This window comes from Echiichthys vipera (assembly GCF_963691815.1).
Source record: "Echiichthys vipera genome assembly, chromosome: 6".
NCBI lineage: Eukaryota > Metazoa > Chordata > Actinopteri > Perciformes > Trachinidae > Echiichthys > Echiichthys vipera.
The window spans coordinates 12,474,765-12,501,043 of record NC_139831.1 but is presented as its reverse complement, the minus strand read 5'-3'; the positions used below and the strand labels follow the sequence as shown (position 1 = coordinate 12,501,043).

The 26,279-nt window shown below is 39.7% G+C and overlaps 3 protein-coding genes across 3 annotated transcripts; all 3 read left to right on the top strand.

Annotated features, from left to right (window-relative positions):
- The first annotated feature begins 907 nt into the window (after positions 1-907).
- Positions 908-9,068, top strand: spon2b (spondin 2b, extracellular matrix protein). The gene is made up of 6 exons (XM_083915114.1): positions 908-1,015; positions 2,468-2,737; positions 3,117-3,340; positions 4,962-5,153; positions 5,559-5,745; positions 8,347-9,068. Exons 2-6 carry the CDS (start codon positions 2,503-2,505, stop codon positions 8,523-8,525), a joined length of 1,017 nt encoding a protein of 338 aa, XP_083771240.1. The 5' UTR covers positions 908-1,015; positions 2,468-2,502; the 3' UTR covers positions 8,526-9,068.
- Positions 9,069-11,685: 2,617 nt separating this feature from the next.
- On the top strand, positions 11,686-15,405 carry LOC310948471 (transmembrane emp24 domain-containing protein 11; the record flags this gene model as incomplete). The annotated part of the gene is made up of 5 exons (XM_083915616.1): positions 11,686-11,872; positions 13,385-13,476; positions 14,588-14,713; positions 14,888-15,034; positions 15,256-15,405. Exons 1-5 carry the CDS (start codon positions 11,743-11,745, stop codon positions 15,403-15,405), a joined length of 645 nt encoding a protein of 214 aa, XP_083771742.1. The 5' UTR covers positions 11,686-11,742.
- Positions 15,406-17,440: 2,035 nt separating this feature from the next.
- Positions 17,441-24,916, top strand: rnf212 (ring finger protein 212; the record flags this gene model as incomplete). The annotated part of the gene is made up of 12 exons (XM_083914947.1): positions 17,441-17,549; positions 18,260-18,321; positions 18,472-18,546; positions 18,709-18,765; positions 19,060-19,118; positions 19,205-19,264; positions 19,952-20,016; positions 21,207-21,267; positions 22,408-22,450; positions 22,658-22,712; positions 23,592-23,661; positions 24,787-24,916. The coding sequence occupies 12 exons, from the start codon at positions 17,441-17,443 to the stop codon at positions 24,914-24,916; spliced, it is 846 nt and encodes a 281-aa protein (XP_083771073.1).
- Positions 24,917-26,279: the final 1,363 nt, after the last annotated feature.

The window sequence follows — 26,279 nt, the reverse complement described above, 5'->3', positions numbered from 1 at the left end:
AAATAATAATTATTTACAACCCTAACTGCACTACAATGTGACAACTGTGTCACTTTAACAAAATGATGACTAAATGAAATAAACTGCTGCCAGGATGGTAGGAAATTAAAAAAAAACTGTGGTGTGGTTCAGAAAGTGCTTAAATATACAGAATTGAAGTAAATGGGATAAATAACTGTGTGGGTCCTTTAAGAATCCAAGTTAATTAGTAACAGGCACACCTGAAATAACCTTAAAAAAGGTTTTGAAGGTGTGAAGTTCCTGTTAAACACTCACCCAGGTCCATTAAACACACCCTCTTAAATCCTATTATTCCTCGATATTTTGTTGGATGAAGCCTTAACTAACCTGATGTTATGAGTCACCAGAAAACACGTGAAAGGAGTTGTGCAAATTGACTGTGTTGCAGGCAATATAATATCCTATGCGAGTTAAAAAAAAAAGTACTGGGATTTGATCTAGCTGCTCAGCTGCAATTCAAAAACCTGACCCAGAGACATTAAGAGAATTCTAGGAATACATTATTATCCTTCTGCAGATATGGAGACCTACAGTATCCCACTGTTAAAGGACACTCTACCCACAGAGGTTCACAGGACCCCTGGCAGTGCATCCAGAACTGCTGAACGCATTAGCCAGTTAATGGGCTACTTAGAAAGAGTAGGAGAGAGAGAGGAGGAGGAGGATAGTGGAGGAGGGAGAGTCAGAGTCAAAGGGCATGAAGGGGGCAGGGAAGTCACTGACAAGCAGATAGAAAGTTTTGAAATCAAAGTGAAGAAAGTTAAAGAGGGGTGTGGAGCAAGCGGGGGAAGGAGGGGGGAGGGGGGAGCAGGAGAGGAGGGGGGGTTGAACCTCCTGGAAGACATAAAAAGGCAAAAAGAGGACTTGGAGGCTCGCAGTCCCTCTTCTCGACAGCCACATCCACCGCTCTCCTCTCTCCTTGTCCTGACCTCCAGCCCTCCTCTCCACTCATCTGCTGCAACCCTCCATTCAACTGGAACCCTGAGCAAAATCAGTGAGTAGTCTTCATCCTGTCGTCACTTGACAGCACAGAGATCCTTACATTATCGTAAATGTCAGCTGTGTCAGTATGTAGGCCGACTAAGTAAGGTGGAGTTGCATGCAATCATATTGAAGTGAAAACAAATCAGATAGTGTGAGCAAACACAGAAGTGTGGATTTAGCAGGTTTTATATGGATGCAATATGTTGAATTTAGGAGGAATTAATGTTGCTTTACTCTTGTGACAATATGAAAATTGCAATAGCACCTACTTTCATTTACATCAAAATGTAAAATGTTTAGATTAAGAGCAAATCTTTTTTAAGTAAGTCTATACATTTACTTACTCTGCATTATATTGATATATTATAACATGGCATTGTCATGCAGAAGCACTTTAATATTATTATCAATTTGTGTATGGAAAATTAATTAGCATAGTTCATAAAACAGAATTTTATAACTTAATTTGTCTACTTGATTCAGCATCAAAACTACACTTCACTATCAGCATGCTATTCATGCATGCGCCTCTTAGAAGCGAGGATGTGCTTCATACAAAATTAATGCACGTCCCACAGGAGCACCTTTATCACCAGGAATCTTCATTTATCAAGGACTGTCTGCTTATTTTTCATGAGAGTTTTAAATCATGCTGTTAAAAGAGGAGGACTTGAGAGAGAACACCCACGCCATTCAAGAGTCACCGAAAGAGTTCGGAGAGGATGCAGGAGAAGTGCCATGTTGCTGCTGAAGATGATATGACGAGGCATCCAAAGTTAGGAAAGTCAGCTGGCATAGCTTTATTCTTTGAGGCAGGAAATGTCGAGCTCACCAGGCTGTAACCATGGCAATGACAAACACCAAACTTTCACTAATCGCATCTAAATTAATGCAAGGTCTCCTCCGGTCAACCCTACGCCGCTTAACTAAGTGAAGACAGTGGAAAAACAGTGTTGAGTGTTGTGGATGTTTAAGTGAGAAATTTCCCCTCTGACTCACATGCCCCACTTGTTAAACTCGACACTGATGCTGCAGACAGACGCTTTGCCCTTTTGCCAGTTCTCCTTGTCAGTCTTGTCATGTACTACCAGGTCTGACAGGAAAAGGCAGACCGCAAGTGCAGATGTCAAAATGAATAAGACCAAGGATAACTCACTGCAAAGCTTTTAAATGCACAGAGGCAGAGGCAGCGAGTGTGTACAAAGAAGATTAAAGAAATCCTTTTTGGCAGAATGAAATGAGTTAACTCCTTAGACTTAGATAAAGACATTTTTGTAACAGCAAGTAAAAGTGTCCTGAATGAGACCTCTTGCTTGTAGTAGCAGCAGCAGCGCAGAGAGCATGAAAAAGTGTGTAGTATGTGGTGATTGCACCTGTACACACTTGCAGCTGGATGACTCAGTGCAATAGAAACTTTATGAATGACTTTTCTCCATTCTTTGTCCTCCCTTTACTCCTTCAGGTTCTCCCTCCTCCCCCGAATCTGCCCTCATTATAATGGACACCGCCAGGAACATGCTCTCCGTCTCAGAGGCCATCTATCACCTGATCGTCATGATGCTGACACTGGGCCAAGGCGTTCATTCGATGCCTGTTCCTACCGACGTCCCCATGTGCACCGCCTCAGAAACTGCCCAGTACAGGCTAACGTTTACCGGCAAGTGGACCCAGGCAGCTTTCCCTAAACAGTATCCTCTCTACCGACCCCCTGCCCAGTGGTCAAACCTCATCGGTGAGTGCAAAGCAAACTGGTGTCAGATTGTATTTTCATTGGTTGCAGTATAGGCAGCAGATGTGCAAAAGTATACTTACTGGATGGGTTAAAGGTAACTAATGCAGAAAACTACATAGAGAGAAATCTATAAATACAGAGAAATCATAACTACATGTACATACATACATTATACAACACAACATGACCATAGGAAAGACTCCGTCCATAGTGTGCTCATTTCCAGGTCAGAGGTTGGTATCTATGACAAGATGGAAGCACAGTGTGAAGAATGGGTAATAAACTGACTCATCCAGTTAATATAGATATCTCCAAAGACTGCAGACTAATACCTGTTGCAGCAACTAACGTCTTTCCCTTCCCCTCTCTCTGCTCTTAGGGGTGACCCACAGCTCCGACTACCACATGTGGCAGCGTAATGAGTTTGCCAGCAACGGAGTGAGGGAATTTGCGGAGAAAGGCGAGGCCTGGACGCTCATGAAGGAAGTTCAGGCGGCCGGCGAACGCATCCAGAGTGTTTATGGGATCCTCTCCGCTCCCGCTGTTGTGGGAGGCACAGGCCAGATGAAGACAGAGTTTGAGGTCTTCTCCAGACACTCCTATGTAAGTTTCTCCACACCTGGTTTCCTTAAGTCTGGGTCAGGGCATTAAAGGGGAACACCACCTAAATTAAGAAGTCTAATACTGTATGTTATTCCCAAGGAAAGTCCAATCAATATTAGTGAACATGAGCTGCTCTCTCTCAAAGCCAAAAACAGCTTAGCAATTGAGTACAGAGAACATGTAGTTAGTCATGATATAAACTGATTATTTAGAAGCGAAATAACTGCAATAATTGTCACCCCAGCTGTCTGTTGTAAACGTGTGGAGGTCCTAAGTGGTACAACTTCGACCCATCATAAGTACTGTATTTGAGCATTATAATGGATATTTTGGGTGCATTCACTGTTTAACTGTTGATAAACCTTCCAAATGTTTTACATACTTGAGTTGAACTAGATCAGGGGTGTGGTTACCTTTGTGAACTCTGATTCTTTTAAGCTATTGCCATTGCATGTCCCAATACTATGATTATGAGTAAGAACAACTCAACAACAAGGGTTGTTAAAAAAAACTACAATTACCTTACATTTTGCCCCAAGTGTCTTTTAAGCCAAGTTATACTGTAAGTTGTAACACTACTGCAAAAAGTAGTGATCAGAGAAAAAGCATTAGATCAAAAAAAAACATTAGACAATGAGAAAGATTGTTTTTGCGCCTTTTTACCGAGGTTGATACAGCAAAACTGTTCATGTGACTATAAAACCAGCTCTAGACTTTTTTTTTTTATATGCTGCACCCTAAAGACAGTTTTTGAAATGAAAGTCTCTACAAATTATGAAAAACTGTAGGATTTGGCTGTTAAACTTCCTAGTGATGAGTCTCTGGGTAGGTTAAAGAGTTGAGGACCATCTGACCAAACACAGTGTTAGGTTTGGACAAGAGATGAGAAAGGAAGAGGAGGAAGTGTGGTTTGAAGGGGAGAGAAATGGAAAAAAGGCCAGCTGGAGACAGAAGATGCTCACAAACACATAACTGTACTCTGGTACTTTCATAACACCACATGTGTAAGGAGGTGGATGAGTTATTGGACTACGAAGGGGCTGAAGTTGTGGATACGGCTCTGTTGCCCACTCCTCATTTCAGCTTGAGACTAACAGCTCCAAGCTTCATTAGCTACTAACGTAACACAGCCAAATCTTCTACTCAACTGCTGGATATTGAATTGCATTAAGAATGATGTAGACTGAAGGTTTTGACAATGAAGAAGAATGTGTGAAATAGAAAAGATAGAATATCTCCGGTTCTGCCTCGTTGAGTCCATCAATGTTCTAGGGAGTACTTTAATTTCACAGAAAGGTTGAGAGGATGTTTGTTGTAACCAAAATCAAGATAATGAAGTCCTTATTTACTGTAACTTCCAAAAACAGGTTTTTGAATATAACCAGAAACTGATTTTAACTCAGAGCATAATAAAACTCTCTTCTTCCTTTATGGATTTAACCCACAGTTCAACTGTCAAAAGTTATCTGCTGACAAATACTAAGACCACTTCACATATGGTGACACAAAATAACAAGCCTTTTCTATTCTCTTTTTCATCCATGTCTTTCTCCCCTTTATCTTTTCTCTCTCCACACTCCATCTCCCTCCCCACGCTCTACTTCCTCCTCTGTATCTGCAGCTGTCGTTTATTGTGCGTCTCGTTCCAAGCCCGGACTGGTTCGTGGGTGTGGAGAGCGTTGACCTGTGTGATGGCGACCACTGGAAAGAGAATGTGTCGCTGGATCTTTTCCCGTACGATGCAGGAACTGACAGCGGCTTCACCTTCTCTTCTCCCAACTTTGAGACCATCCCACAGGACCAGATCTCACAGGTTGGTCAGCCTGAGCCAAGTTCAACATCCATCAATCCAAAAATCACTAATCGCATGAACGGTGACTTGAACTTAGTGCTCCTTAATAAAAACCAGCGTGGGCGAGGAAGCGCACATTGTTTTATACCACAAGTGTGGAGACGAAGCAAAATCAAATCAATTTGACAATAGAAGATAAAAACAAATGCCTTAAGGCTTTGTTATTCCAATATATTAAATGCTTTAGCACACTGTATATAGAAGGCAGCACAAACTATTATTATCCTTATCACCATCATCATTGGCATGAGCTCTGTAGTACTCTGAACACTCAAAGATCTTATTTGCAAAAAGTCATGTATCCATTTGACATAATTAAAAAATATGTCACTATAAACTTATTCCTTGTCCATTTCCCCTCCACAGATCACTTCTTCCTTCCCTAGCCACCCTGCTAACTCCTTTTACTACCCCCGCCTGAAGCACCTGCCATCCATTGCCAAGGTAATGCTGACTAAGATAAAAAAGACCAATCAGATCATCAGCCTGCCTGTGGAGCCCACCCAGTCCAACCAGCTGCCAACAGGAAACGAGATAGAGGACACACTCATAAGTAAGCCTGAGGAACAACCTGTAAACATGTGCTTTGTTGATGAGTATAGGATACTTGCATGATAACAGTAATGAGAGTTATAAATGATCGATCCCGTACATTCGAATGGACAGATGTGTCAATTAAATCAGCACTGTGACAAAACAGTGCACTGGAATAACAGATTAATGCATTTAAGGCTTAAGAAAACACTACACAACAGATTCTTCTACTAACAGACAGGATTTAACAACTCTGGAAAGTTATTACAAGGAAACAATTTTACCTTTCATCACGATAATCTTCGGCCACTAGTACCTCTATGGAGCTGTGTTATGCTGTACAAGTTCTGGCTGTTTGTTTCACACTATGTTGCTGATCAACAGTGAATGACGGTGTACATGCTATGCATATAGTATTGTTCAGAGAAGCGCAACTATTCTTTATCTAGAAAGCTCCATGAGGTACCTTTAAGTACCAGGACAATGTCCAAGAGTAAAACTCAAATATGAACATTTTGCAGCTGTAAGATAAAAAAAAACACAAGCACTTATACATAGCAAGCACAACATACTTAGATATGGTCGGAGTAAGATCAACATGGAAGAAGTATGTACATTCATCGTTCCTACCCTAAGCTACCTTTCTCAATTTTGAAAAAGGATTTCACACAATGCTAGGAGCTTGGGTCGTAGTCTTTTGCTGACTTAAATGAAAGCATTTGGGAACCATTAAAGGCCACACGCAAACTCAATTATTCCAAGCCAAGTGAGGGCAGGGCATCAGAAAATACCAGGGGCACATCTGGCATCCAGTGGAAAACTCTAGAGATGAGAGAATAAGAAAGTGCAAGAACCTTTTTAAGAAAATTACATAGAAATTCTACACAGCAACGTTCGGGTCGTGACCCAAAATAGGATGCAGGCACGTATGTTTTAACAAGATCTGGATCCATAAGGTGAAGTTGGGTTTATTAAGTGTTGGTTCCCAGACTGTTAAAATGTAAGACTCTCTGTTGTACACATTAGTGGTAACAGTAGAAAAAAAAGCCCAGTTGTAAGTAAGAATAGAAAGAGTTCTTGGAAAAATGAAGACGAAGAGTGTGTCAAAGTAGAAGTAAAGCCAACAATGCAGTAGTCAAACAACCTGTCTGTGTGACTGATGTTCTCCAAGGAGGGGAAAAATAAACTTTTATAAAAACATTTTTCACCACAGAAAGTCTAAAGGGATGACTTGACCAGGAAAGTTTCTTTTGGTGAAAGAAAAAAGAAATAGATAGCGTGTCAACCTGGCAGGAGCGCTGACAGTGCGGTAATCAGATTCAGTGTTCAGGCTGACTGTAAAGCTTTGACTCAGGACTCAGCATCACAGATTACAAGTCCGTTCCCCTGACTACCCATCAACAAACAACAGAGAGGGGCCAGGAATCTGTTGGGGTTTCCTGCCTTGATCCCAATGCTCCATCCCACCCCGCTGCCTGTTTATCCTTCACTCCCTTCATTAATCCCTCCATCTCTTTTACGCCTTCTCCCCAAGGCCTGAGCAACATTTTTCATTACATATTAGAAAAAACCTGCCTTAGATTGTATCAGTGAATACAAATGCCGTTGCTTTCTACAGCATCGCATCACCTTATCCTTCCCTTTGTCCTTAATGGACACACAAGGTGAAGGGAGATTTGACTTGCTTGCTCCATCCCTCCATCAGACCGTGCCTCCGTGTAGTTTCCTCCCATCCTTCTGCTTTTCTACTCTTTAACGGACAACTAGGTCTGTGATACGTATCAGCTGTATGGAAGCTCACAACAAGGTTGGCTCAGTTAGGGCAGCAAGTTCACCATGTTGGAGAAAGAGAAAACAAAAGAAATAAAGTAAGAACAGGATGTAACGTTAGATAGGTTAGGTTATGCTTTAACACAAGCTTTATTATGTTTGGTTCTACGACATATAATATTCCAGTAAAGACCCCACCCATGAAGCTTTTACGTGTCTAAATGAGACAACAAAGGTCGTCGGGGACATTAAACGTCCCCGCGACAAAATCAAATTACAAGATGGAAGCTTAGTTGCGGTGACGTCATGTGACGGTGGTGTAGTTCCTATTTCAACTGAGGTTCCTTTTAGTAAGACTCTACATCCTTATGTGCTGAAGTTCACTCATTAAGTGATAACACTGTTTACTGTGAGGCAGAGATATACTGACACAGTCAGCAAATTCGCTACATAAATAAAGGTTAGAAAAAGTCAGAGCCATAATTAAATGCAACTCCAGCAGCACTGCCAAAAATCTATAACATGAGGCTATGGGTTCATAAGAGCACACAGCATGCCATCATTTCTTGTGCTGTTCATTATTTTCTTCACTTTTCTAAAGGGAAATAAGGCTTGAAGAGAAGTGATTCTCCCTCTCATGACTAATTTCTTCCATTTCCATTCAAACCTATTTAAGGAAACTAATTATACTCTACAATACTCACAAATGTTAACCATTCACCACTCCCAAATAATAAATACAGTATGCTGAAAAAGGAGAAAAGACACACGAGGTAGCAGGGAATAACAGCAAAATTACGAACCAAGCCGAAATATTAATGTGACTATAATTCTCCCCTTCTCAATGCAGATACCCCTCTGGACTGTGAGATCTCATCGTGGTCTCCTTGGGGATTGTGCAAAAGCAAGTGCGGAGACTCAGGCGTGCAGCATCGCACACGCTACATCATAATGCACCCAGCCAACAACGGGTTAGCCTGCCCCCTGCTGGAGGAGGAGAGGAAGTGCCTCCCGGACAACTGTTTATGACTAGGCCAGGAAAGGAGGGAGAAGAAAGAGAGGAAGGAGAGGAGAGAGAAGAAAGAGAGGAAAGCCAGGAAAGGGAGAAAAGGACGAAGACGGAGAAACAACAGCAAAAGGTCTGCGGTGTATTCGCGTGAGGCATAAATGTGAGGAAGCGGACTTCCCTATTCCCTCCCTGGCTGTCTGTGGAAATGACTTATGCAGGGATTGGTTGTTAAACTGCAGAAAAAGTCTCATCCCCAAGTCACATTGATATATCTGAGCAGTGGAGAGGTGTAGTTTGGCAAAATGGCTATTAGACACCAATTCAGTTTTGTCATTTCTGCAGTGGAATCTAAGGATTGTATCCATTAGCCTGAAGACAAAGAATATATTTATTGACAGGATTTTAACCTGTAGTGTACAGTATATAAAATCTGAACGTGATACGTTGTATGCCTTTGTTATTGAAATATTAGTTCTAAGTATTTTGTAAATGTTTTTTGTAAAAAATGCAAAAAAATGTACCAAAAAAAAAGGTTTCTGTATGGTCAATAAAGTGTAAATACATCTGTACATATTGTTACCTCACTGATAACTGTTTCTTCGAGAAAAAGACTACATTATCTTTATTTGCATAACTGCACATCACATAGAATAGTTTTCCATGATATAGATTAAAATCATTCTTTAGTGAATCTGAACAGTGAAATGTTTTTCATTGAAATTTGACCATTAAATCTGAACCACACATTGGGGCTAATCTACATTTGGGCTGCCAAGGTCATATTACTAACACTGAGGCTCAGGATGAAATGGAGCGTAGAGAGAAAAGCTTTTAACTAGATGACCTGGGTTCAAGCCCCGGTGCTGGCCAGCCTTCATCCTGATGAAGTGTTTGTTATAAAAATGATTAATGTGCTCAGCTATTGAAAACAGATCACCAAATGTTGATTTAGCTCAAGAAGCCTGAAATCTCAAGGAGCACACTTTGTGCTGTGACGTCCAGTGCAGCACATCCCACTATGCAGCAGGAGTCACATTTAATAGGCAGAACAGACATCAGTTCCAGGTAAAGTGAATGTTATTGGCATAAATATGTAAAACAGGTAAAATCACTTATGGAACCCCCCACCCCAGCTTCCCACTAAGCCTCATAGAAAGCATACTCCAGATGACGGATTGAACAGCAATAAGAACTAAACATCTGGTTCAGCAGGGAGCTCCCTCCATTTCAAATAACGAGGGAAAGGAGAAACAGGAGAAACAGGAGCAGATTCAGTTCCTGGCTTTCCTTAACAGTATTTTCAACAACTAAGTCAAAGCTAAGTAAGTGTAAAGTATACGTCAATAATACAGTAGTAGATGAAGATCAAAACATTATTAAGTGTATACAAATAAAGGATTTTATTGTTATACCAACCAAGTCTCTAGGAATTAATTTGGGTTTGCTCAGGTTACACAAAACAGTTAAATGAGGATAAACTGTGTCAGCCAGCAATAATGTTTTTAATATACAACGAGGGACCATCCTGCAATGGGATCACAGCAACCACGATACCAAAGCGAATCAAGTGGTGCAGTGATGGCGGCATTGCTTGGACCCATCTTTGATCATGCATCATGCACGGTTATCAGGCCAGGGCTGTAAAGTGGCATTTCTCTTCGCCCACTTAGCCCTGGTACTGGTATTGAACGTCAGAATGAGAATGTGAGTCTATGCATAACGTAAAAAGAACAAACTACTTTATAGCACCCATCCAGTAAACTACGTAATATCGGATGGGTGCTATAAAGTAGTTTGTTCTTCTTCCGTTATGACTGACTTTCAAACTAGATAATACAAGCAAGTTCTATAGCATTCATTCTCTGTATTTATCAGGGGTTAACAAAGGGTTATAAAATATGCACCGGTATCAGGTAGGTACTCATTATCAACCGATACGCAAGTTCTCGCAATCTGTATTTGGAAAAAAAATATCGGAACAATTCAAATGTAAGGTAAATGAACAGGGTACAGCAAAGAATACAAGCAAGCCCATATACTATCCCTGTGATATCAAAAATGGTATTGAATATCAATATTTTTGGTATCATATCAAAGTTAGAAATTCCAGTATCATGACAACATTACAGTGAGTTACAGAAGTGATAGTATTTATTACAAGATATGCTTTTGACTAAATGGCAGGTATAATAAACATACTGACTTAGGATTGACACTTTCTGTACTACTGAAGCGTGGGAGGAGAAGGAAATCTGATTCTTCTATAACATTTGCAGATGCTAAACATAAAAATGATTTATTCTGTGTGTGGGGGTGCAGGTGTTTACTTTATATGTGACCTCATCTAGGTTTAGCATATGGCAACTCTTGTATGTATGTATTGGTTTCGATTACAATTTCCAAAGACATTTGAACTCTCCTTCATACTGTAGTAACAGACACTGTGCCACCGGTGCTCCTTACTGCTTAAAAGTTTAAAAAAGTGAACACCATACTTTAAAAGGAATTCAAAATCCACAAAAATAAGAAACGTCAGTAGGCCAGATGAAAACGGCATTTGTCTAATTTGTCAAGACTAATCATCAATCAGTCACCATATTACATTACAATGTAATAATGTATATTCTCACCCTGGAGAGATAGTGATATTGTGTGATATGATATTGTATAGATAATGATGTACCCCTCAAGGCCAATTCAACATCTACCACATCTGTTTTAGTGTGATAATTGTAGAGCAGGCACTTGCAGTGGAAATAAGTCTACTGCAGGATAGAACAAGTCTACAGCAATATTAACACCAACATGTTTAATGTCCCGAAGCTCTTACATTATTATACTAATTGGTAGAAAATGTCTGTATAATGGCATTAAAAAATACTGCATGTGCCAGGGTGCTACTCCCACTTCCATGTTGGTGTATTATGAACATACTGTTGGATTATCTGTATCTGTGACAAGGGGTCAGCCCCAGTCAGCCACTTTTCTTACCAGCTTTGCTATTGGCTGCCAGTTTAACCAGTCACAAAGCGACGAGAATGTCTCGTCACCCAAAGCAGCACCTGTGGGTTTCTCACACTACGAACTGTCTACCTTATACCCTTCCACTTTAAATATATGCTATAGGACATGGGTGTTTGGTTATAGTCGATGAAAAATATCTCAACTGGAACTACAGGCCAAACATTTGATCACAGTTAAGTGTATTGTAATTTAATAGCTCATTGTTAACTGAAAATGGGTTTGCGAGGCACTGGCTTTCTCCTCCAGTGTTACCTGATGTTGGCAGCAGCCATGTATTTTGATCTGGGAGAGCAGGAGGAAAAATGCATCATCGAGGAGATTCCTGAAGACATGCTCGTCACCGGTGAGTCCTGGAGAGGGAATATTCCTCCTGAGTGTCGTTTACAATCTCAAATGAGGTAATGAATGTGAAAGTAGATCTGTTAAAGTGTATTGTGAATTGCCACGTGATTGTTGAATCACACAGTAATGCTATATCTACCTCTACGATAGTATGTCTCTTATTTCAGCAAGTGCAAAAGTCATTTGTGACTTCTAAGCTTCCCATTAAAGGTGAATTTTGATATTTTTCAACCCTGTTTCCCCATGTAATTCTTGGTAAGGGACTAACAGGGACAACTTTTTTAAAAAATTGGTCCAATATTGAGTGTGAGCGATAATGACGGGGCAAGTGTGTTCGTCAATATACATCTACTAAAGAAGTCATCCCTATGTTCCCCAGTCGCATAAGCATATGCCTTCGCTGATTTCATTCAGCATTTTGTTACGGTTAGGGTTAGGGTTATTTGGTAGGGTTAGGGTCTACATAGGCCTATTTGCTGTGGTATTCAGCACTGATTGTGGAGAAACAGACTGGGGAACATATGACCCTTTTTGGGAAAAGCGGAGAACATAATTTATTTTTATAAAGGGTCTGCATCGGCCCCATACAAAGCGGGGAACATAGGACCTGGGAAACATCGGTACGCTCCCCTACTAAAAGTGCTACATTTAGCCATGAACAGGCTCCGATTATCATAACTTTAAGTGTCTGACTATATTATGGAAAGATGGCGGAGTCTCTGGAGTTTTTTATGAAGTGGAAAGTTTGTTATGAAGTAAAACTTTGTGTTATCAAAAAGATTTTTAATCAAAACAATGGTTTGTGTTTGTGCATTTACGTGGAGCTACACTTTACTCAGCTTTCCTAGACTAACATTACCTGAGGATAGGAAAGGGGGAAAATGTGGCTAGTTGTGTTACAAATTGATCCTAACACAGGGGATACACTGCACCTGGCAGCATTTTGACCAGGACACTACTGCCAGCCAATGCGGAAAAGACATCCTACCAAAGCACATTTTCCTGAAAACAAATATTACAAGAGTTGAGAGCTGCAGACAAGAGTCAAGGAAGGCTTATGCTATTAGCTAAAGTTACCATGTTGACCAGCATCAGTAGCACACAGCAAAGCATAGCAGGATATTGGCAACTTATCCATCTTTCCATAATTTTGTCAGACTCTTATTATAACACAAATCTGAGCCTGTTAGTGAAAAAGATAAGCACGTGAGTGGATGTACATTGACAGCCGTTCTTGCCCTGTTTGATTACATTGCAGCCCAGTTCTGCCGCGCTTTCGGTCAATACTGGACCAATTGTTTTTAAAAAGTTGTTCCCATTAGTCAGTTTCACAGAAAGACACTAGGGGACACATTACATGATATAGATTTTAATGTAAATCCCAAGAAAAAATTGATTTATATTCCCTCTTCATGCTCGATCTAATCCTTATTGCAAATGTTACAAGCTTGATAATGACCTTGACAACTACAGTATGTGAATGCACTCATGCAAGATGGTGTTTTACCTTCAGGTTATTTCTTGTTGGAGCCTTGGGATTTGAGGGTGTCCTCCCACTCCCCTCACTTCGGCGTCACTGTGACAGTCAGAGACCCAAACCATGAGGTACTACACTCACAGGAGAGGTTTATCACTAGACCGGGATCACAAACACATCTGTGTGTGCCCGTACACAAAAACATGTGTGGGGTGTTTTCCCAATTTAAAGTACCCAGACAAGAACCACATTTAACACAGTGTTGATTGGTGAAGAGAAATTACAATTAAAAGTAAAAGTCCTACCTTCAAAATGTGACTCAAGAAACATTACAAAAGTCAGCCCTGTCAGTGTTGGACCATTATTGTCGATGCATTACAAATATTGATCTGAATACTTGTCACTGCAGTTGTAAAATAAATGTAATGCAGTAAAAAGTAAGTATTTAGTGAAGTAGAAGGGTAAAGCAGCACAAAATGAAAATGCATTCATAATATATTTCAGAAACCCCTGTGATGGTACATCAACTTCCAGTAAGTTTAATGACACATCTGTTGTATCCTGACAGAGTCTGTATTGCTTTTCACTGACACGATGCAACTTCGGATTTTGGTTCGACACCAGTGCAAAAAAAAAAACTAAGGTTTTGTCGGAGGAGACCAAGGAAAGAAAAGGGATAGTGACAGAATCAGAGGTTGGCCGAGGATCAATATTGGACCAGTGTTCGCTTGCCTGCGTGAGCTACAGGAGGAAGAGAGATTCACCACTGATGGTGACTTGGCTCTCATGCTACTAGTAGGTACATTGCTTGGCCTTGGGCTTGGGCAGACTGCGTTGCCAATATCCTTGGCTTGTCAACAAATGCATATGTATCCTTTGATCATGTACCCACGACAGTAGTCGAAGAAAATACTGTTTCCCAACCATAGGGAGCCTGAGAGCAAATCCTACATGTTGTTGCTTTAAGTACTTGAGTAAATGTACTTAGTTTTTTTCCACCGCTATGTTTTACTTATGTGGTCCCAAAATCTTCAGTTTCATTCAATTCATTTTTGCAATGCCATCAAATGTACATCAATGAGTCTATACCTGATTCGTTTTTACATACTAACCCATCACTTTCTCATCCTCACCATTCAACAGACTAAAAAGAACAAAAATAAACAAAACTGTATCTCAATTTTGTTCACCCCATAGATGAGGAAATGTTGGCCTGACAGTGTGTTTCCTGCCCTCTAGGTTCTGATGTCCAAACGCTATGGTAAATTTGGTAAATTCACCTTCACAGCTCACGCCTCCGGTCAGCACTACCTTTGCTTCCAAACCAACTCCACAAGGTTTGCTGTCTTTGCTGCAGAGAAGCTGGTGAGACCTATGGACACAAACGGAAATAAAATAAAATAAACAAGAGGGGAAAACGCAGCAGCACGTACATCATTACAGTATTATATTACACACTAAGACAAGTCTGTAAACTTTGCGCAGACTAATCATACATTTATTGAAATAACCCTTGATTTTTGTCATCGTGCTGCACAGAAACTACATTTGGACGTTCAGATGGGAGAGCACACGATCAACCCCAACACTGACAAGACCAGAGACAACATGGAGACTCTGGAGAGCAGCCTAAGACACCTCATAGATCAGATGATGTACATCACCAGGCAGCAGGAGTACCAGAGGGTAGATACATATGTTACTGTTCTGTGTGCAAACATATCAATCTCCAAACATAACAGTACATGTGTGTACATACCACTACAGGGAGCTCTGAGGAAAGGGTGGAAATAGTGTGGTACCTGCTGGTTAACACAGATCAGTAGTCATCACAGGGTTTTTTTTTTCTGAAAGGCAAAACGATTTCATGTCTCTCTTCTCCCTGTTTTACATTCTCTCTCATTTAGGAGAAGGAGGAGGCGTTTCGTCAGATCAGTGAGGACACCAACAGTAAAGTGCTATGGTGGGCCGTGGTGCAGACCTCTGTTCTGCTGTCTGTTGGTTTCTGGCAGATGAAACGACTTAAAGACTTCTTCGTCGCCAAGAAGCTGGTCTAAGGAGAATGAACTCTGACTTGTTTGCTTTAAGCCTGATGATGACCTTTTATAGCCCAGACCTGTCCAAGTGCATACTGTATACTCCATGCCTATAAACACATATAGCATATAGGATTAAAAAACTGTGTATGGCTAAAATAATGAACGTGTAACTTTGAATGTGAGGCAGTTAAATAAAAGTCCACAAACACTTATTTGATAATGTTAATTATGTTAATGTTAAAAACAAATTGGCACCCATTACAATAAACTATGTAACTTTACAATGTTCATCAGAAATGAAGGAAAAGTGATGGAAGTAATTTCAGGGATAATTGTTTTGTGAGTATTTCCCTTTTCATATCAGTAAGCTAAATGAATTAAACAGCAGATTTTATGTTTGTTTTCAAATATTTAGCTACTTGGGAAAAATGTTTTACAAGAGATTTCATTTCAATAGTTCCGTACTGTTATCAGTTAGCATTAGTGTTATAGTTTAGAGGGGTCTTTAACGTTTTTTAGGCCAAGGAGGCCTTAGCTGTAAGAGGGATGAAGCCAGGACCCCCCTACTATAAATATTGTATGAAACTGAGTTGCATATTAATTTGGGCCTAAAGCCTATAGACCTTTTCAAAGATGTAAACATACACATTCTAAATGTGGCCTAGTTGATTTCCTGTTGCAGTGAATGTGAATGACATCAGCAGAAAGGAAGTTCACAAGGACCAAAGCTGTTGCCTAGCAATGGAATTCCGTTGAAAAGGTCTTTAAACACATCTTTTTTAAAGGTGGGTTCAATACTAAGATATTACTATGATAATTTCAAAATTTTCATATAGTTATACATCATATGTCAAAGGTTGAATATTGAGAATGAGCAGTCACCGCCATCTTGTGTCTCAAGATCGTAGTCATAACAACAAAAAAGAACTACAGCAGTCAGTTACCTTAGCCTAAAGTTAGCCGTTAGCCGTTAGTAAACATGAAAGTTAGCTTACCGATAAAGGAGAAACGTAGCCATTTCAGTGTGCGTTTGAATGCTGTTGAACTCATTTATCTCAGTCCATCGAGTGAACACTTGGCTTATTTTGACTCTCGTCTCAGGTCACTCAGCCGCTGGGTCAAATAACCCTGTGCCAACCTACAGTTGCTGTGTTGAACATCAGACAACCGTGGCAACCGCAATTCCGGCTTCTATTGGCTGGTAAACAGAACTTGACAGAAAGTCATTGTCAAACCCCTTAAAAAACAAATTAATTCAAACTTAATAAATATTATTTTATGCAAAAGCAAAACTTTCATTCTGTACCCCTCAAAACGCCCCGTGGATGTTTTCTTTTTTTAAATACAACTTTTAATAAAGCTTCGCCATCAACTCAAATGTATCTGTGCATGTCAGTAAGCCTATCATCAAGGTTGTGTAAATAAATGTATTCATTTCATATTTTTTCACAAATATATCTTTGCTAATAATACGTTGCATTCATATTAATTTATATTTTCAGACATGTTTAAACAAAAACGTTGGAAAGATTATCAAACAATTGTGCGGTACCCCTGCAGTAACTCTGAGGATACTATGGGCTAGCTAACGTTAGCGTAAAAACTGACGTCGTTGTGTGCTACTAGCAACTTTAAATCTAACGTTGTTGTTTTTATTTTAAATATAGCTGGACTGACAGTTACTACAGATGATTAATGTTAGTCGAGGCATGAGCGTCTGTAGTTTGAAGACGTTGACGCCGTTTTAGCGCGTCAGCTCATAAGACATTAACGTTCCGAGCTCGGCCCTCAGATCCGTTATTAAACGTTAGCCAACTGTTGGCTATAAGTAAGTATTGAGCTTCACTCGCAGCGGGATACTGCAGGTAACGTAAGATATCCCCATGACGATAAAACTAACTTGTGTAACTGTGAGAGGGTTAGTTATCCTAACCTAAAGGAAACACATGAATTAATTTAGAGCACTCAATGAATGGGACAGCTGTAATATCACTGAAGCTAGCTAAATCAACAAGTCAGTTAACCAACCTCGTCTTTTATTGCAGGCCTTTAAATGTCTTTCTGGATCTGTTGCAACTCCTGCTTCCTTCCCCCCAGTGCTGACAGAAAACTGGCTGTCACAACCTGTGGCCATGTCATCTGTAATGTCTGTTATCAGAAAGGTAGAGACGGGTTTATGACACTACTAACTTTCTTCCAAAACAACCACTGCTGCAGGGGTTTGTTTGGATGTGTTTAAAAGTTCTGCACCAAGTGTTCACTTTAGTTACCAGACAGGTGAAAGTGATTAAACAGGGACATCTGCTGGACTTTAAGGGATATTGCAGAGATAGGTTGACTCAGTTTTACAGCAGGTGTACTCAGGTTCCCTCAGTTAATACACTTTCTCTGGAGAAAGACACATTTGACAGTATTTGTGTCACACTTGGTTTGATATTGTTCTTCATTGCTATGTGACAGCAGAGGGAGGGAAATCTCTCATTAATTCATCCTGTTCTTGCATCATATCCTCCAATGTAATAAGAGTGAATTTACACCATTCAGTATTGGATATGGGATCTCTTAAAGTACCGGTAGTTTCCTAGAGGTCCCTTAGTCCCACTTTGGGAGCCACTGATTTTATTCACAAGCCGTGAATCTGTCCCTTATGGGTCTAATCTCACTCAGATTTCAAGAGTTAGATTATATTTCAATTTGCGCTGGCTTCCAGGGTTACATTTAATTAATTATGGGTCTCAGGAGCACTTTGTGACCCCTTTTTGTTCAGTTTCTGTTGTGGATTTAGAGTCTGCATGTCCTCTTTTTAATATGTGCCTAGAGATATTAAGCATTCAGCATTTCTGTCTACATATAATTGAAACTTTTCTTTCAGGCCAACCAGAAAAGTGTTTAATATGCAATGCCAAATGCCAAGTATCACCTCTGACTGACAAAGTAAGCATCTTTCCTCTCATTTAATGGCACCCTTGGGTGGCTGAAGGGCTGTCTGAATGGAACAGCACCATACTTGATAACTTTAGATACATACTGATATCATTTTACAGTCCTACTGTCATTACAGTCACGTGAAATGTGTTTTTACAGAGCAGCTCACAGGTGAAGGCCATGTTCTCCGACATTAGCAGCGTGGCAACCAAACATTTCAAGGAAATCAGCAAAGTTTGGTCATTTTCTGTCTCATCAAAAAAATATAAAAAAATAGTCTTGTTGTGTTAGTCTTTATCAGTCACTTTAGGATAGTTTGAGTGCACTATATGTTTTTTTTTTAATATTATTTATTTGTGAAGACTTCATGTAGCATTGTCTTTTCCCTTTTCTCAGGTTGTAATGTTCCAGGCTAAACATCAGAAGAGACTGTTGACTTACTACCAGCAAAAGGTGAGAGACATCTGTGTTGCTACCATGGATGTTTGTTGTTGTGTATGAGTGTGTCTTTGTCTTGTTTACTTTTATCATTTGGCGGGTAATACTATATTTTTGAGGTTCAACGCTATTCATTTCCATACATTTTGTTCAAACCTCTGTGACATTGCTTGAACAGCCATGTTGAAAGTATGATGTATTTAGTTTTCTGCTCTGTTTGCATGCTAAAATGGATATAAACACTATTTACAATATAATATAGTCACACCTGCTGTACTAATGCATCCCCAACCATCTTATCAATCACAGAATGAGAAACTAGAAGAGGTATTAGTCAAGATGAAGCAAGAAATGCAGCAGATGGCAAGGTAAGTTACATATTTCTAAACCTATAGTTTATGAATAGTTTGGCACCTTTTTTTTAATACATTTTTTTATTTTCTTCCCTTTAAAGGAAGCTGAATGAACAGAGCAACTACATCACTAAGCTAGAAAACTCTCTTCAGCACCAGAGGTACAGCATAGAGTAGATACTGACTAAAGATAACTTTTTTCGCAGACACACAGTATGCTACATGCAGATGTTCTGACAACGGGATATGAAAGAGTTGTATCCAGAAAATATATATATATATATACATATTCTGTAGATGGTCTTTTTTAGCATCCTTATTTACACAGGATTTAAACATTAAACGTAATATTATATCATATTTGATGATGATGCATAGGTGATCAAGATTCTCATGAAATAAGACTTTAATCAGACTTAATGAGGATCTATGAAGGCAGTAAAACCTGAATTAAGTGGCCCCTTAGCATACAAAGTTATTTTACAACCCCCTGGCTTTTATTCCTCACCTCTCACTAGATGTCACTCCTGGCACATCTAATTCTGGCAAGTTACAACCACAACCAACAATGACAAACACAAACACTTTTTTGTTGTTTTTTTAAAGGCCAAAAAATACATATTTAGCAAGGATTTTTATAGCACTTAAATGCATGTCCTGGAATTAGCATTGATCTGTATCTGGTGAATGCTGCAGCTCTGTAAATTTTAAATGTTCTGTAACATACAAACTGAAGGTAAGAAACAATAATAATAAAAAACTTCAATTCAAACCGACAACTATGTTAGAAGCAGCAGTGTCTGTTTTATTGGAGCAAATTAACCTTGTTCGTTACTGTTCTCACTCAGTGCCAAAGTTTCTTTAGTGCCTCAGATGAGCCACAGTTCCCATACTCCACATGGACATACATCAGGTAAACAACAATCTCATGATTTGTTATAGAATTTTGTCACTTTTATGTCCGTTATTGTATTGGCCTCTGTGGCAGACAACTATTTCATCTGAAACACTCTGAGACATTCACATTTACATAAATACTACATTTGTATCATGCTATGCAATCATTATGTATTCAGTTAATGTGTTATACTGTATGTGAAAATCCCTGTTTAGGATATGCTGCTAATGTTCGGGTCACTGTACTGTCCAAGCTTTGTACAACATTGTTCTCTACTTTAACCTGGGCTGTGGTCAAGACAACTGAAATCAAGTCCAAGAAAAGTCTGACCAGATTTAAGTGCAAACACACAAAACAGTTCCAGTATCCATCCACTATTCAGAGTTCGTACAGGTGCTTGAAATCTTTGAAAATGCTGCTGGAAAAGCTTGAAAAATGGATCTTGAAAGTGCTTGAAAAGTGCTTGAATTTGGTCACGGAAAAGGTGTTCGAACCCTGACTATTCATCATACTGTTGTGTTACTGTTGTTAATAGTAAGAGTGAAATGTGATATAACATCAATCACCCAATACAGTCCTTTTGAATTTAGAAAAAAATGAAATTTGATGTGATAAAGAAGCAATGTAAATGTGTCAAAATGTTACTAAAATTGTGACTATAGCTCTAACCAAAGACTGTTATTAAAAAAAATACACTAGGGGGCGACAAAGACATTTGTGAATTTGAGATAATAGGAAAAATATTCTGGGACCAGACTCACAATGGAGTACTAGTAATATAGGAAGATTATCTGCCCAAAATTGTGTAAATCAAGAACAATTTTTCTTTTGTTTTTTTAATGTGTACCAATCACGACTACTACTTGTTTCACAAAATCCTTTTAGAATATACTAGTAAGAAAATGCACAGCCAAGCAGGACAGACTAGTGGCTGAACCGAGGCCCCTTACTGACCCTACAACTGGCTTACATCATGTCTTGGTGGTCATATCACTGAAACATGAATTTTCATACATGACGTCTTAAGTCTCATCATCATTATTTATGCATTGTGATTTTTTTTTTTTTTTTATTATTATATAGGACAGACAGGAAATGGGCTGAGAGAGAGAGAGGGGGAGACATGCAGCAAAGGGCCACAGGCCGGAGTCGAACCTTCGGCTGTATTGCTGATTTTAAATGCTGTGTTTCATGTTTGGTGTCAGTCCTACAGATCCCGTATAACTCCCCCATGTCCCTCTCAAGACACTCCTCAACAACTAATATGTGAGTATCATCCCTCCCTAACGGTTCTCTGTATCTCTGAACACCTTTAACTGTCTTCTAAGTTCATCTTTGATTTGTCCTCACCTCATCTCTGTCTGTTTTCCCTTCCTCTGCCCTTTATTACCTCTCACCGCAAGAGCGAGAGAGAAAGGAGTTGGTATTTCACAGTGCAAACAAGCTATATCCTGAGTTCAGCCCCGATGTCTTATGTTAGCTTTAGCTGCTGTATAGCTTTGCCCTGCCCTGCGGTTATCTACACACACACACCTGAATAAGCTGAGCTTTGCTTGGGTTTAGCCAGGATTCCCTATTGGGTTTCCCAGACACCGTTGACACAGGATTGATTGTCTGCTTGAGTTTAATAGTACAAATGTTGTTTTATCCACTGAGACTTTAGATTCTTCTACTGAGGCAATAGATGACAGACAGCGGATGATATTAACCTCATTTTCAGTGTTACCGCCGCACCTGCAGGGTCAATTCAGTTTTGATTTAAAACGTGAATTAATGATTTGAAAGGAAAGATATTAATAGTAATAAAACATTTGAATTATAGAATGCCTTTCAAAATACTTAGATTTTAGTCACTGAATTGAATTGTTCTCGCAAAATCTATGCGTACTATTTAGACAAAGACCCAAGCCTCTTGGTACAGTAATTATTTTTTTTTGTTCTCAAGTTTTGGACAAATGCACAATGTTTTCAGTAAAATAATATTAGTATGGTATAATAAACAACTATATAATATAGTCTTGGAATGGTTTTTCCTTGGAACCAGTGAATGCATAAAATAAACTTTTTCTATTCTTCATCAACTGGTTGCAAAAAATGACTACTGCAATTATGTGCATTATCATGACTTTTTAAAGAAAAAATCATTATAAAAGTATGGAATTATCTCACTCCAGTATTGCTTTATCATTGTTTTCTGTTATCAACTTACAGTCCATTATACGTCAAATATTAATAATATACTCCAAAGTCTGTGGGGAAATCGGTTTTGCATTCTCCTGAAGAGTAAATGTTGCAAATGTTGCTGTTATATGGCAATTGGCTGGTTAGAAATGAGTCCAGGCACCACTGAAGTGCTCAGCCAACTGAATCAACTGAACTAATGAAGCGTGCTCTCATGTCTTGCAGCACCGAAAACATGGACGTGGATGAAAGGAGTCTGTTCAGGAAAGTAAGTGTCATCATTATTTCGCCTGCAGTAAGTTTTAATTCCTGCTATACAGTTTGTGTAATGTAACGTATGAGCTCTGTCAAGATTATCCAGCGTCTTGATATTTACGTCAAGACTTAAGTTCATGAAGAATAAAAGTATTTACAAAACAAGTAAATAAAAAGAGATGGTTTGTGATGTTGCTCTCTGCGTGTCTCCGTCTTTCAGCCGAACACTGTCCCCAGACTGTCATTAGTCAGTCCTCCACAAGATGGACGAATGGGTAAGTGCTTTGCTCTATTTTTCATAAAATGTTGAACCATCGGACCTTGTACCGTTAATATGCTTTTAGTGATTTTATTAAACCAGTAAATTCAGTGTTAGTGGTTTGACAACCTTCCCCACTGAATCTATATACAAGCATGATACTAAAGGCACTTCACACATGTTACTTTATCTAGGACATAACACACTTAAGTCTCTCTGCCAAAGGTATGCATCTAAAGTTGCATATTTATAATTAAGATGCCACATTGATAGACATAATTGCACTCTGACAAAACCATCATCATTAACCTCTTTGGCGGCTGTGGACCTCACAGTTGACCACCCACAGTGATTAAACCAATACAGATGTTGGCTGATGTTATGTTTAGGATTACACCTACTGAGCTTCTTCTCTTTGATTACGTAATTTAGTGCTTTAAAGGATTTGACCTCCATTGTAGCAGATAAATTGGGTGACAGCCTTTAAATGTTATTAGGATTGTGTAGATACTCCCTAAAGCTGTGTGATTAAGACAATATTGTGTTGAAGGAAATCATAATATTTAACCAGCAACGGCAGATTTATTGGGCACAGGCAATTAAATGTACTGTTATTACTAGATAATGATGTGCCATCTGCAGCAGAGGGTTGTGTGCATGCTGGAGGTGTTTTGCCTTGTTGGTTAAAAATTGTGAGATACTAATTATTCTTAAAGATGATTCACCTATTCATCTCGTCTTCTTGGAGGATTTTTCCAAATGAAACGCTAGCATGTGATTGAAGAAGAAGACACATAAGCCCATAATGGCCCAAAAATATCCCCATCAATGAGCCATTATATCTGTTTGACCTGTGTTAAGGACTAACGTTGGATCTCTCCGGTGTTGCGTTTAGGCATGGCCCCTCATAGGTCGTCCAATCAGAACAGGCTCGCCAACAATTCAGCTCGCTCAGCCTCAGTCAGGTGAGTCATTTCATTCATTAAGGCATCATAATATTCAGGTTAATTCATTTACATATGTTAAAGCTATTTCAACTCCACGTTCAAACTGTGAGCAACTTGTTTGCATCTGTATACTTTTTATAAATAACAACAAAGTTGTGTGCATAAAACCTGTATTCGCTTTAAATTGAATAGCTTAATTCATTAAAATGATTTAAAGGGTAAGTTTGGTGGTTTTATACATTTTTCTTATTATAAACAAATCCCATGACAGTATGAAAACCAACAATGAATTTATCTGACTTACAAGTATTGTCTGTGTAGCTAATGCCTGATATAGCTTATTCCTCTTTTGGTGAGCCACACTTTCACTGGGTGAAATGTTTTACTTTTTTACCATAAACAAAGGTACGGCTTTAGACATGCTCAAAAAAAAAAAACTACTTGTGGGTACACCAATCTTTGGTTGAAAATAGTCCCCAACAAATACATTATATATTCCTGTTTGAGTGACATTTGCCAGTGTTAGGACATTACTTAAAGTTACTACAAGGAGTTTTTAACTTATGAAACAGTTACAGTTTCATTCTGATGCCTCTTTTGACCTACATCATCAAGTTAGGCCATCAGTGAGAATATTGGCCTATTTCTATATAACATGGTACAGGACGACACTGCAGGGAGGTACCACTGTGAGCGCTGGCAGATGGAGAAGAGCTGCAATGAGGCGGCAGTGCCCACCAGCATGTTGCCCGCTTCTTCTGAGCCTACATCGATACCACGCTGCTGGAGGCAGGAAGGGAGGCATGGGAGAAAAAGAACCAGGACTGAGCGGGGCTGACTTTCAGAAACTGCTGCAGTAAAATGAGAGATTTTCTAATCTCAGCTGCAGATCTTTATGACACAAGGCGGTGGTGCTCACTGGAACACTACCGCTTTTGTGCGCCAAAATGACACAGAGAAAGTTCCTTGTAGTAACTTTAACCTTTTTTAGAAATGATCATTTTAAAGATGGGGAAATCAGGGATTGCTGGAAAGTATTCAGAGACAGAATTATGGTTGTGGCCATTTCAGGGTGTTTGATGACAATAACAAAAGGAAGTAATTACAACTGAGGTGTAAATTAATTCTCCTCTCCTCTGCCAGTTGTTTTCAAGGATCTTCGATGACCCCAGATATTTCATACGGACAGAGTTCCAGATGGAAGTCTCCCATCCTTACACCTCTCTCCTCCTTCAGACACTCCATGCCCTCCCTGGCCCCCCCTCCTCCTTAACAAACACACATTAATTGTCATGAAGCCTTTAGAGGAAACATATGGCCACTGACGTGTATATAGAGGTATTTATGTCTACCACAACCTAAAATGAGTTACAATGAGTTTGTGTGTTGTGTTTTAATGACCCTGGATTCACAGGTAAAAATACATTTATTCAGCTTGTATCGTACTGTGCAGAGCATTGATGACTTAGCTCAGATTCTGTGTTGCTTAATTGTCTGACAGTCAATAAAAGTGATGAAATAATGACATGTGTCTGATTGCTTTTAAATGAAATATGGTGTACAGCTCATGTGGTCACAGGTCAGGTTATCCACTAGAGTTGGAGTTGTTCAGCCGCGTTGTTTTGAAAGTGGATTACTTTCACTAATCTAACAGAGAGACCTATAGGCTACAACCGACAGAGCCTTACAAGCCTCTCCCCAGAGGCACAATTTGACATCACTTTCACTCTGCTGCACCAGCACCTGTTCAATTTACATGAAGATGAACTGGGATTACGTATGGAAAAAACGTCCATTTGCTGGATTCTGTATGAGACAAGACTTCAAGGCCAACAGACAAACACTTCAGTGACATCAAGATAGCCCTTCAGGCAGCGAGGTAGTTAACTACCCTCAACAATAGTCCCCGCACTCCTGGCCTGCTGCTTGTAACTTTAGTAACATGACTCTTGATTTCACCCTCAAATCTTGTTACAAAACAGCTGCAAGTGAAGGCAAAGCAAAGTGTAGCCACATAGAAACATGATATCACCTCAAGTCATCGCAAAGGAAAAGATGATGCGGTGAAGCGGGTGGCGAGGACGGCCAGATGTGTTCAGACAGGTTGATTCTCTCTTTGTCGACCTGCGTTTTTGCCTCTATTGTCCCCGTTGTCAGGGTGTTGAATGGTGTCTATTGAAGAGGGCTCAGGTGTGACTGTGTGTGTGTGTGTGTGTTCTGGGTTACACACGCAATATTCAGGCACTTATTTGCGCGCGCGCGCGTGTGTGTGTGTGTGTGTGTGTGTGTGTTAAAGGCTATTGTACAGAGTCAGTAGGGCTGATCCTCCTCTGTGCTCCAGTGGGATTTGAAGTCGTTTCCTGTTTTTTAAGGTCCACTTAGAGAGAAATGGGTCCCTGGGGCAGACTAAGCTGTCATGGTGTGACATTCTGACAAGGAGAAGACTAAATCAGAATAATCTCTCCCTTATGTTTACACACACACACACAAACATACACACACTGGGTCATCTCTTGTGCTGCAGCTCTCTCAATTAAAGTAAAAAAAATGTATGTGTTGCTTTCTTTTCGGTGAAAATAAAGTCACTCTCTCTTCCCTCTCTTTTCCCTCTGCACACACACACACACACACCCTCA